We start from the raw sequence: 12,463 nt of genomic DNA, 5'->3' as shown, positions 1-12,463 counted from the left end.
ACGTGAAAGGATCCCATCGATTCATTCCGACATCTTCCTTATTACGTTTTCGTGTTTCAAACATTTTAACGTTCTTAGAAATGCTTTCTGGCATAACTTTCAGACGGCCGAGTCCAATTAGCGTACTTTTTTAAACAAAAAATAAGTTGAGAAGTTCTTCAAGAAAAATTAAGGCTCATTATATCAAAATTAAGTTCGACGCTCGAGGAAACCAAAGTTGTTGAAACTTCACAACAACAAAAGAAACTAAGGAAAGAAACGGCAATTTAAGAATATTACTTATTTAAACTAATAACTTGGTTTATTTGAGTGGAATAATTTAATCATAAAATGGGCTCGATTTAGAAGTTCGATGACAGGGGTTCGATATATATAACTGCCATATAAGCGTTGTGTTGGGGGAAAATAATATTATTTTGTCCCCTCTGTGTAATTATTGGTATTTTGGGATCAATCTTAAGGCACCTCGGAGTTGACATAGGGGTTGTAATGCCGATATAAACAAGTTTTTATGCTAGAAGTGCCTAAGGTATATTTAATTGAAAAAAAATATTCTCTACTAAAGTAATTGCTTTTCAACTAAGTATGAATGCTATTAATAAAAGAGTAGGAGCTAAAAATATTTAAGTAGAAAGGCTTTTAATTTAAACGTACACAAAAGAATCGCCATTAAACTTAGGTAATTAGTAAGACCAATATAAATGAAATAAGTCTATAACCCAGAATTATTGCATTAGTGAGAGTACGTATAATTACTATATTATGAACAAAATTTGAGTTGCCGTAAATGAGCGACTTGCTCATACATGTGTTCTTCTAAAACCTTCTTAGTATAATGCAATGAAGTTAAAGAATATTAAAGAAATTTGCAGTGTTACTCTTCGTGTAAAATTGTTTTATGCGACGGAAGGAAGAGTCAAGTCATGCCAAAATGTACTATTGTTTTGGCTAGACGTAATAACTCACAACTCAGTAAGACGTTATCTGCCTTCTTCAGCATATAAAACAACAAACATTAACTCTAAAAATATTTTTAAATTAGCCTTTAAGTATGAAGTTGTATGAAGATAATTCGACTAATTGTAAAACGTTTTAAGTTTGCTTTATCTGCCCTATATTAATTAGGGTTCAGTCATTTTTGTTATACTTTTAAGTGAAATGAATAAATATTTGACTATTCCAGTCAAACTAATATGATTCTTTGTTCTAAGTAGAAGAGAGATTGTAGTGTCATAATAGTTATTTAAGGGGGCTAACCGTCCACGTCGTATTGATTGGTTTCCAATATGGACAAGCCGAAGTAATGGACTAAATCTTGCGTTTTTTTTTATTTTTTTTTTATTAAAAAAGACAACTCCCGCACTAAGAATTGCTCTTGTGTCGCGGGGACTTTTACAAACATACAAACAACGGACACAAAGCACAACCAGACCCGAAACAATTATTTGTGGATCGCACAAATAATTGCTCCGTGTGGGAATCGAACCCACGACCTCCCGACGCAGTAGTGTTGGCGTGGTGACCTAAACCACTGCGCCACGGAGGCAGTCAAAACTTACAAAGTTTACAATTCTTGTGTGGTTATTATGTTTAGACTGGCTGGATGCTCCCTATAACGCGGGACTAACATTGTTAATGGAGAAACGGATGTATTGTGTACACCTCTGCCCACACCTTCGTGAATGACTTGCAATGTTATGCATGTAGATAAATATTTTTTAAGATAGTCAAGATTGGTGCCTAGAAAATGTAACGTAAGTTTCTAAAACAAATGTACGAGTATGTTACATGCTCTGACTGCAAGTCAACTACAGTACCGGTGACTGAAGTTGTCCAGAATTTCATTGAGTTTGAGATGCGATATTGGTATTTGGTTAAAGAATTCTCAGAAACTTGTCTATTCTATGTTTTGAGGAGGAACTAGCAATAGGTTTATCCCGAAGTAACATGTAATCTTACAAACATATCAATTCCAAATACAAATTAAATTACAGCAGTGTGATTTTCTTCCGCTGTTGACTATCGAAAACAAAATAACAATAGACGACATAAAAAATACCACCTCTTTTGTTTAATGAAAATACTGATCAGCGCACCACGCGTACCTTGCGATATACCTATAAGAAATCGAACATTTTGTATTTCAAAATACTTTACCTTTATGTGCTTAAAGATGATCTTCTACATAACTGCATATACCAAGGGTGCCGAAGTTCCAATATTTGTGAATGTACCCTAAAATGAAGTACCCTCTTGTATAGGGTGCTCCCATACTCGCACCTCGCCATGTGGGGCTTATATTACCGATACAGGGTGATACATTAGCTTTATTGATCGCTCTCAAGTATTTATTGGGAGGGATCGCTTTAATAGCGTCAGATGTTGAGAATATTTTATAGAATTTTGTTTTTTTTTTGTAGCATATTGCAGTGCTCTGCATTGAGCAGTGAAAGCCGAGTGTAATAAGTTAGCACTTCTTATGCAAGTGGGCAATGCGACGGTTCAAAACCGAAGCAACGCACCAATGATTTGAAGTTGTGTCTTTTAAAAATAATAACCACTTGCTCTAATGGTAAAGGAAAAACATCGTGATAAAACCTTGCCATAATATGTTAAGATGTCTTCGAGAAAAAAAACTAGCAGCAATATAGCATAATTAAATAATAGGTATGTATTAACGTGACCAAAATTTTGAGCTATAATTGTGTGGCTGCTGACCAAGAATTTATCATCAGAATTAATTTGGTCTTAAGTTACTGCGGTGGACACCTCACTAATATGTCTTATTATACTTTTAAAACTTAGAACAAGATTGTTTCGGCGTTTGCTACAGTCATTTGAGTCATTCGGGTAACATTGAACGTGGGAATTTGAACTAGTTTCGATTATTTTTTCGTATGAAACCAACACAATTGATAAAAGTTTGCAAAACTAAAATAAATCTTTATCAATTGTGTTGGTTTCATGTGAAAAAATAATATATTTAATCATTTATTGAACGTGACTTTGTTTTATATTGCCACCCATTTGCTTTTTTTTGTTGAAATTATAATAGAGTATGTCGTAGACGGTAGACGACGTCATTCATTTAGTGCATTAGGTTATTAACTAATTAATTAAAGTTTGCAGTAGTGTTTTCAAAACTGTCCTTTTAGTTTGTCTCCTACATGTGAATAATCCTTGTACACGTCCTTCCCAGAAATGACGCAAGCTGATGGGATTGAAAGGGATTGAAACATTCTGTCAAGAAATTCTCAGTAGTACGTCGAAGTTTAAATCCATGTGCTGTGAATATATAGGCGCTTAATATCTTCAAATGTATTACATTATTTTATTTACTTACTTAGTTACTTTGTGAAATGATGACGGAAATTATTTTTTCACTTATCAGTACTACTACTACAGTTATCTAACGATGGAAAATTATGTTTTTGGTGCAAATGATTTTGCTCGATTGTGCATATACAATTAGTCCAAGACACTATTAACTAGTCCTATGCCCATAGGACAAAGATTTTAACGGTTCATTCGGTGGAAAAAATAAATTTCTTGATTCTGCCTCCATAACAGCTACAAGTGAAATGTTACCGCCCCTCCGTTGATCATACTTCCAGCCTAATAAAAATGTCAGCATTTTTACAACATGGCACAAGCACTCAATGACAAAACCCCATGCAATATACAAACGCAAAGAATTTAATAAAACACCGCTTGGAAATAGGAACTCATTTATTTACATACAAAATATTTACATCGCACAGAATCTGGTTCGGTGCGTACACAAAAACAAATAAAAATGGCATCTTGAGCAAATACACCTAAGTAAATATTATGCGATTATTATTATGACAAAAACTTAAAAATAGAAAATTAAAAAATAAAACTTATTATAAAGTAAATGTTTCGTTGAAAATCTCTTCGTTAGTTTCGAGTATTAGAACTAAGTTTTTTGGGAGAAAAATAAGAAGGTGTAAAATCAAGACCTTGGGCCGATTAAATTACTCCAATTTGCAATATTACGGCGTCTTGGCGGGGTGTAAATTGCAACCCCTCCAAACGGCACCCTCACTGACCGAGCGCAATGGGGCTCCAAATTATTTCAGAATCTTAAAACTCTGTAATCATTTCTAGGGGCATCTAAGAAATAATTGAAAAAAAGGACAGAATTACTTAACTTCAACTGGAATGTTTAATAATACTCTATTTTTCGTAATACCTTAATTCATAACGTGTGCTTCTTAAATCTAAAATAGAAATAAAAGAAAATAAGAAAAGAAACTAAACAACTAAGCCTATTCAGAATGATGGAAAACAAAATATGGAAAACGTAGGGAAGAGAATCGAAAGTGTTTAGAGTTTGCAGCTCTTTGGATCATTTTGTTTGTGTTACGGACCAGAATTGGCAAAACGTAACACATAATTTCGAATCATAATTGTTTTGTACGAATTTTTCGAAGTCTAACGAACTATCACTAACATTATTTTATTTCCTAACCAAAATAAAATTGTGACAATCGAACCTGTAATATCACAACACGAGCCCTGCATTAGTTTATTTCCTAATCACTAACATTCACTTGTTCGATCAGTTCATAATACTTAGGTTGGAATGTCAACAGTTGCTATAAATTCAAATCATCATCTGATTCGCTTTCGCTACAATCCTTCAAGGCTTTATGTATCTCCTCTTCAATCTCCATCGCACTCTGTTGTTTGTCATCTACTGCTAATTTATTATAAGCCACATTAGAGTGGTAATATCCTCCACAACACCATCTTTTAAAAGCACACGATAGTACAAAGTACGAAGTAATAGCGATAATTACAAACAACACAATAGACAGAACGATGTTGAGCTTATAATGCCAATCAGCATAACTTATTTTTGATACGACCGTGATTGGGTAGCAGTAGTATTTCGGTTCGGTGTCAGTTTCGTTGAAGAGTCGCCCGTCGTCTAAACAAGACAAACATTGATTGTTGTTAGGCCCCACGCACGTGGCGCATGTGTAGTGACACGGAAGGCACGTGAGCGGAGCTTTGGTCTCATTAGCCGTCGGCTCCATATCTAACGCTTCTAACGCAGTCAGCACGCCACCGTCCTGTCTTTTCCTTACCGCACCTTCAGAAAATATAGTTAAGTTACGTCTTCTTGAGCTCCGTTCCCTTAGAATTTCGCTGGCGTAAGTACCGTCCGGACAACGCTCGAAGCACCGACCGGAGTACAAATGTAAGCCCTTCGCGCATTCTAGTGAAAGAAAGAGAACAAAGATTTTTAATTACATGAGACAATAGAGCGACAGTCCTTCACCACCCAGCACCTTTGTCCAGCGTCCATGCAGCCCTCGTCTCTTGCCAAATGATGCGATGCGCGTCCAGCGAGTCGATGTCAGTTCACAGATATAGGAAAGCGAGGAAAATTAGGATAGGTATTATAGAATCTTGTCACTGATCTCAAATAATTTTGTTCGATTCTTATAATAACACGAGTTACGAAAACAAACAGTTGTTACATCTACACATGCAAAAGATACGTGCACAAAATTAAATGAAATCAGACAGAAACAGACATCAATAAAGTGACTTAAAGAGAGATGAGAAGAGAAAACGAATATCATAAAGTGCAAGTGTGTTGATTCGACTTGTAAATTAATAAGCGTGGTGAGCAGTGGGTTACAGATTACGAAAGCTCGTACAAAGCAAAGCGAAACGTGCAAAATATACGTAACAAATATTAATATACTATTATTCTAACGAAACACAGTTTGTTTTCTTACAACAACACGGAACACAACTAATTACTAACCTAAACTAAATTATCAGAGACAAGACTCGTTGTACATTTTGTTGTCTAAATAAAAACCTGTATGTATTTTGTAATAAAAGATTGTTTTTATTCCCATTCACATTAGATTCAATATATACAAATTATGCTTCAACATTTACATTAATAGATACAGTTCATTGGGTTGCTACTTATCTTCGAGATTGGTGAACAATTTTACATTTTACACAAGAAAACTATTACAAAAATGAGCGTTTTGACTTCTAACACATCGAGCGATAGTTAACAGTACAAACTAACATCAATCGAGAACTTAGGAGATCAAAAGCAAACACAATAATTTTGAAACAAAAATACAAGTTATTCATCACTGAAAATTACTTTTATATTAAAATTACAATAATTTAACTACCAGTCGATGAGAAATCATGAATGTTCAGTCGTTTTCAATTTACAGGTTTGTGAGCAAATTTGTACAAGTCTCCAAATTTATTAATATCAATACGTATCTACTTCTTATTTACAATTATCATTACATTATCCTACGCTGTATGGATTGGCAATCTTCGCTATGATCACAACCACAATATGCAATTATGTTAAACTATGAGTTTAATCCAAATACATACAGAGAACTACATTCGTTTTGTGTCGTTTATCTTAGCATAATTTCTGTCACAGCGCCATTAGTCCCTGTCTGTGTCGACGCTAAAATGGAACTAAGACTTAGTTTTCATACTATTTCGCAATTTATCATCAAACATTGTTTCAACACACGCAGTTTCAAACAAGTAAAACAAAGTTTTGAAATGTATGTTCTTTCCTGACGTTTGAGTAATTGATAAGGCTCATAAAAGTGATTATGAGGAGTAAAATCTGTTGAAGGTAATAACGATTGTATACATATTAAATATATTATGAACTAACACATACAGATCTAAAAGGAGTATAACATATTGGTAAGATTATAACTTAATTCTGTTCTATATGATTGTTTGAATGGCTAAGAAGGTATTTCGCAACAACTGAGGTGCGATCTATCATCAAACATGGAAGTATTGCGTGCTAACTTTACACCTACTCGCTACATCTGAACAAACAACAACAAAACACAACAATTACGCCGTGAAACTTGTTTAATAACTACAAACTTCACAATTCGAGCCCTCAATAGTTTGTAACAAGGCAGGCATGCGCGTAAAGGTGTCAAATCGATCACCTTTGATCAATCATACGTGAAATGCAACGTGATCACATAATGTCTGTAATTAATTTCAAAGTTGAACTATTTCAGCTCATATTCGTGTTCAAATCTGTCAAGTGTAGTGCCGTGACAGCTATTCAATTATGCTCCGATAAACCAGTCACTGAACAAAGACAATGTTACCGTGAAACTTATTTAACAGATATGTTCGAAGGCGATTACTTCATACAAATATATATATATAAATAGCTACACGAAAACTGGTATCGGCAAGCATTGAACTATTAAAATATTCATAGAACGATGCCGTAAACAAACCAGAACAATTCAGCCTAAAATAAATTTATTCTATTACTTATCTAAAGTTCTTTATAACAAATTATTTTGCTTACAAAACACAAAGGTTTTACAGTAAATGCGCTAACATTTGGTATCGTAGCTCAACGTTTACGTCTTTTGTGTACAAAGCTGCACAATTTATAAAGCCTCGTTTAATTAAAACTAACTGCCACAAAATATTACTTTTCCAAAATCGTACTTTGCTTTTCATTGAATTTTGAATTTGGTACTTTCCTGGATTACAGTGAAACTATCCAAATTAATGTTAAGTACGTACAGACTTAAGTTTACTTGAACGATAAATAAAACTTATTCGATATAACGGGAACGCTAAATATTTGTTCACACACATCCTCGTCTCTTACACATTGCAATTACTCGTGAAAAATGGACGTTATCGATTTGATATCGTAATTATACATTATTATACGTAATTGCACTTGTTCACTAGCTCTTCATATAATTTTGCCAATAAACTGATGATTTATACAAATGATCATCATACCTAAACTCCATTAGAAATACGCAAGTATTTTAAGCTGGCAATTGATGACGTAATGTGGTTTAGACTCAAATAACATAACGTAGTGATGAAGTACTAAACTGTAAAGCTAAAACGGTACAATAAACAAGATGGAGTAATATAACAAATTATCTCTCGTTTACAAGTTAGGTATTGTATTAACTTGAACTTTACTACAGTACACACCCTCATTGTACGTTCTCGTACAACTTAAGTACGGAGGCTGGGTACGTGATACATCGGTATTACCTAACTGTAGGTAAAATATATTATATAGTCTATAGTCTAGCCGTGACTATGCCGATTTTCTTAAAACAGTTATTGCTCATACAGTGGTTCTAAAACACTTTGCAATTTTGTCTAATTTTAGATAAAAAATATTTCTGTCATGTACTTTTATAATAACAAAATAAATCTTGTGATTATGGACTGTTCGCTTTTCAACACTTTTGGCACTCAGTGGTAGATGATAAAGCATTGCATTCTTATTATTCAAGAAAATCGGCATAAACACTGAAAAACAGTCATTGTGTTAAAGACAGCATAACTAACTTAAAATATATAAATAATAACAGCTTGTACTTATATATAAACCCGGTAAATTTAACTAAAATCACAATGTCGTCGCTTCGAGTACTAGGGTCTCAGCGTATGTATGGAGTTCGGCGTTAGATGGCGCAAGCAAGGCGCTCGAGGCGGGCGCGGCTCCGCGCGTTTAATTTCTAACCTTACGCTAGGTGTTAGTGCACGATCGTACTTAGTACTTAGTCTATGGGGCTGTCTGCGTTGGCTAGATAGGCTAGGCATTTGTATTCGCAACGCGTCGGCCGCGGACATGAACATGAAGATGAATAGGCACAAACCTAGGTACACGTGCGGTGACTCTGGGGCGTGAGTGATGCCACCTGACGCATTGCCTGTGTACTGTCCCGCGTTGCCCGCGTCTGCCGCTTCGGGCGGACTGTCTTCGCTTATCTAAAAGAAAACATACTAATTAATATCTGTCTAGTAACAAAATTCTAAAGTAGGTGTATTATTTTACAGTTTATGAGAACACAATAATTGTAATTAACTGAATATTGTATTACATTCATTGGTAAGTAAGTTAGGTCTTCACAAGAAATTTCAATTAACACGAAATTAGTTTGACATTTTCATAAGAAAATTATGTACATGTTGATAATATTTACAAGAGCCAAATAATTGAACACGAACACTATTTTAATAAGACATTAGTTTATAAGTTCATGGTTTTGACACAAATGATTGTTACGAAGGTATTCATTCAACGTATGTACAAAACAAGTCTACTTGGTTACAGGTTTAAAATGTGAAGATCGTACCAAGAATATTTCTATTTGTTTCTTCACTCGATTTCAGGCATGTCGAGGAACATCTACGTTAAAATTAAGAAGCATTAATCAAGTCTTCAGCATGAAGTAACCTTTGTGTCAGCCAGTTATATAAGTAGTATTATTTTTTAAAAACTTCACGGGTCGTGGATATCAAAGAGTGATTTCGAGCTTCAAATAATGTCATATGACATTTGTGTCGAGTGCTTAACGTTTCATATTAGGCTAGAATCGCTTATGTGTTTGATAGGATAGCGGTTTTACGAAAGTTCTCAATAATTATCACATTTTGTCTAGGTATCATCGTTAAATCAGAGCAACAATTCACGTGAACATTTAGAGCAGCGCAAATTTAAAGTACTTTCCTGGCTATAACATGTATTACTTAAACCATTTTTTTGTATAATATGGGTGTCCCGGGCCGTAATCTAACCTATTATTCAAAGCAAATTTCAACGAAAACATACTTATTCCGGCCGCACAACACCTGAATTGTCGTGAATTATCATTACAGTAACATGTTCAAAAGATTATATTTTTACGCTGTCTCCATTAACAAAGATTTGTGAGTATGTGTAAATTTTTCGTTTGTTCATTTCTAAAATGTATGGCTCGTAAAATTTTATTTGGTTCACGTTATGGACGCTCGGTATGGTTCATTGACACGATTAAACACAGGTGTCTGACTGTAAACTGTGTTGAAGCATTAAATATGTTTTGTAATGACAAAGCCTACAAAACTCCTTATACGATTTCAGAGCACGAAAAATTGCAACGAGTAGCAAAGCTAAGTATTACCTACATTATATGTCTTTATAGCTCTAATTCCAGAGTATTTTTGTAAATTTTTGACCTGTACATAATAAACAGAATTAAGGTTTGTTTTAACAAGAATCATAAACAATATCATATAATCAATCTCTTATCACACGTCTAATATAATTTTCGTTCTAATCAAAGTCATACTGAGTAACTAATATCACTTATTGCTAATGACAGTAATATATTCAAAAGGAAAGTTCGTTTCTACACAATATCGGATCATCTGGTAAACGAACTTTGTAACAGATGAGATTATAGGTAACATATTCATTTATACTGACGAATGGCGATCCAATTAACCCTGACGGTATGGAGAGACATATCCTTTGTGTGTAAATACACAAATACGCTGTAGATATATGCGTATATAGTAAAACTGCATAAAAAATATTCTTAAGAATTACGCTAGCAATACCACTGGCCGGTAAACGATTAGCGGGTTCAGAATCTTAATCTAGAAGATTCCGTAGATGCGTGGCCTCTTATGTGTATTTGAAAGCGCAATTAAGATATTGGTCCCGGTTGTGTACCAATTTAGATATGAGATATGTGTGACTATAATATATCATAAATAAACAAATAAAGACCCTTGCCCAGAAGTGGGACGGCAATGAGTTGAAACAGAAACAAGTAATATGACGAGAGCCTAAATAATAACCATGAAGCAAACAGGAAATATTTTTTTAATTTATCTCTTCTACAGAATTCAATTCGCAGTTTCTCTTGAATTTCAAACAGTCTACTATTATTCGCGGAACAGAAACGCGATATTCTACGCTACGGGAACTTATTGCTACTGATTTAGTACGTTTTGAGCTTACATTACTCCATACCAAGAATTGGCAACTATCGGAAACCGTTGCCTTATTCCATTGTGATAAAATTAATAAATATTTGACATGTCAACAATGATATACGCGAAACTATGAGAAGGTACAAATATTTATTTAATATTTCAATTTTGTTTTCAAACTATATGTGTTATTTTTCACTTTTTATTTTATTTATATTCAAGGTAATACAATATAGTAAAATAAAAATAAAAATATTATCATCTGTCTAGTATTAAGCCATTGCAAAATTAATTTCTTAATTAAATTTAGCGTCTTTCGAACTATTTATAGGAAGCCAAACTACGCGTTGACTCCCGTATAATATTAGATAGCAAAAACTCAACTTTGTATTAAGTAAGTGAATTCAGTGCCTTAAATAATACAACAATATGACTGCAATAAATCTAGGTAATGAACCGACTCGTGTTTCAACTCAAGGCAGCTTCAATCGCTTCAAGGAGGCTTAGTGAGAACATAGGCTCTTTACTTTTTTTCTCCGTCAATACTTTACACGATGCTTCAAATAATTGAATCATCTTAATTTTGATGTGGAATAAAATTGTAGCTACTAAGGTGCGTGAAATAAAAAAATGGAAGTATGTCGCACACAAATCTTTTTAGATATTCTAACGGTTATAACCAAATGCTAACTTTGGATTAAATCGTAAACATCAAAAAAATTTAGCCATGAATGTCAAAAATCTTTCGGAAAATAAGGTTGACCACGAACCATACGATGACGAAAATAAAACACCACACTTGTAGCCCTCACTTTATGTTTTGATAACAAACTTCAATAAAAATTTGCAGTCGTATTCTTTTGTACATCCTATTTATTTAATAATGCTGTTTATACAGGTGTTTAAAATAATCGCCAGATGCGATATACCATTGTCCTGGGTATCGATAAAATGCTTTGTGTCGAGTGTTGACGTAAAGTGCAGTATTAATGCGATACACAATGCTTTTGGATATTTTTATAGTAGTAATTTTGTTGATTATTGAGTAAAGGCTGTGATCAAGTGTAGTTATTTTCTACAAAAAGTACCAATTTCATGTAAACATCAAAATATAACCTTAATAATAGTTGTAAATGTTATGTTTGAGTCAAATTTAGATACTATCGTATTAGCTGTTTCTTTGATTTATTCGAAAATTAACTTAAAATTTCTCGTATAATAATCGTTTGTCTAAAATAATATTTGTTTTATAATTTCTCAAAATAAGTTTTTTTAAAGATACTTACTGTATGTGATCTCCATGGCTCGAGAATTTGATCGTCTCCGATCGTGTTTGGTCGTGCTTCCTCGGCTAAGTCCGACACCCATACAGACTTGTCGCGGTTCATGCCCGCCGGCGCTACCTCGCTGGCCACGCTTGCGATTCCTCCTGAACCCATCAAGTTGGTCTCAGGTGACGCATCCTCCTCTTGAGGAGGAGTCTCCGTCCCGTAGAATATCAACTCCCACTGGGTAAGAGGGCCCGCTGTGTAAAAAAAACTATGTTTAGTACCAACAGAAGGGTAGGAGTGTAAAGTGAGCTCATCATTTTGTTAAAGTAAATATTCGTTGAAGATTTTGGTACTTGGTGAGCTCACTTTACGTC

The 12,463-nt window shown here is 34.1% G+C and overlaps 1 protein-coding gene across 4 annotated transcripts in view; it reads right to left on the bottom strand.

Annotated features, from left to right (window-relative positions):
- Window positions 1–3,717: 3,717 nt before the first annotated feature.
- The window catches only part of Fur1 (Furin-like protease 1), a 183,161-nt gene continuing 174,415 nt past the window's right edge, over window positions 3,718–12,463 (bottom strand). For all 4 annotated transcript variants that reach the window (XM_076123531.1, XM_076123529.1, XM_076123532.1 and 1 more), the window contains 3 exons: window positions 12,105–12,343; window positions 8,715–8,826; window positions 3,718–5,248 (listed from right to left, as the gene is read on the bottom strand). In XM_076123531.1, coding sequence (XP_075979646.1) covers window positions 4,623–5,248; window positions 8,715–8,826; window positions 12,105–12,343 — 977 coding nt within the window. In that variant the 3' untranslated portion in view covers window positions 3,718–4,622. The remainder of the gene's footprint in view (window positions 5,249–8,714; window positions 8,827–12,104; window positions 12,344–12,463) is intronic.

The sequence above is a fragment of the Anticarsia gemmatalis genome, chromosome 15 (genome assembly GCF_050436995.1).
Source record: "Anticarsia gemmatalis isolate Benzon Research Colony breed Stoneville strain chromosome 15, ilAntGemm2 primary, whole genome shotgun sequence".
Classification (NCBI taxonomy): domain Eukaryota; kingdom Metazoa; phylum Arthropoda; class Insecta; order Lepidoptera; family Erebidae; genus Anticarsia; species Anticarsia gemmatalis.
Note: the sequence above shows the minus strand (reverse complement) of the source record. Positions and strands in the feature narration are given on the sequence as shown.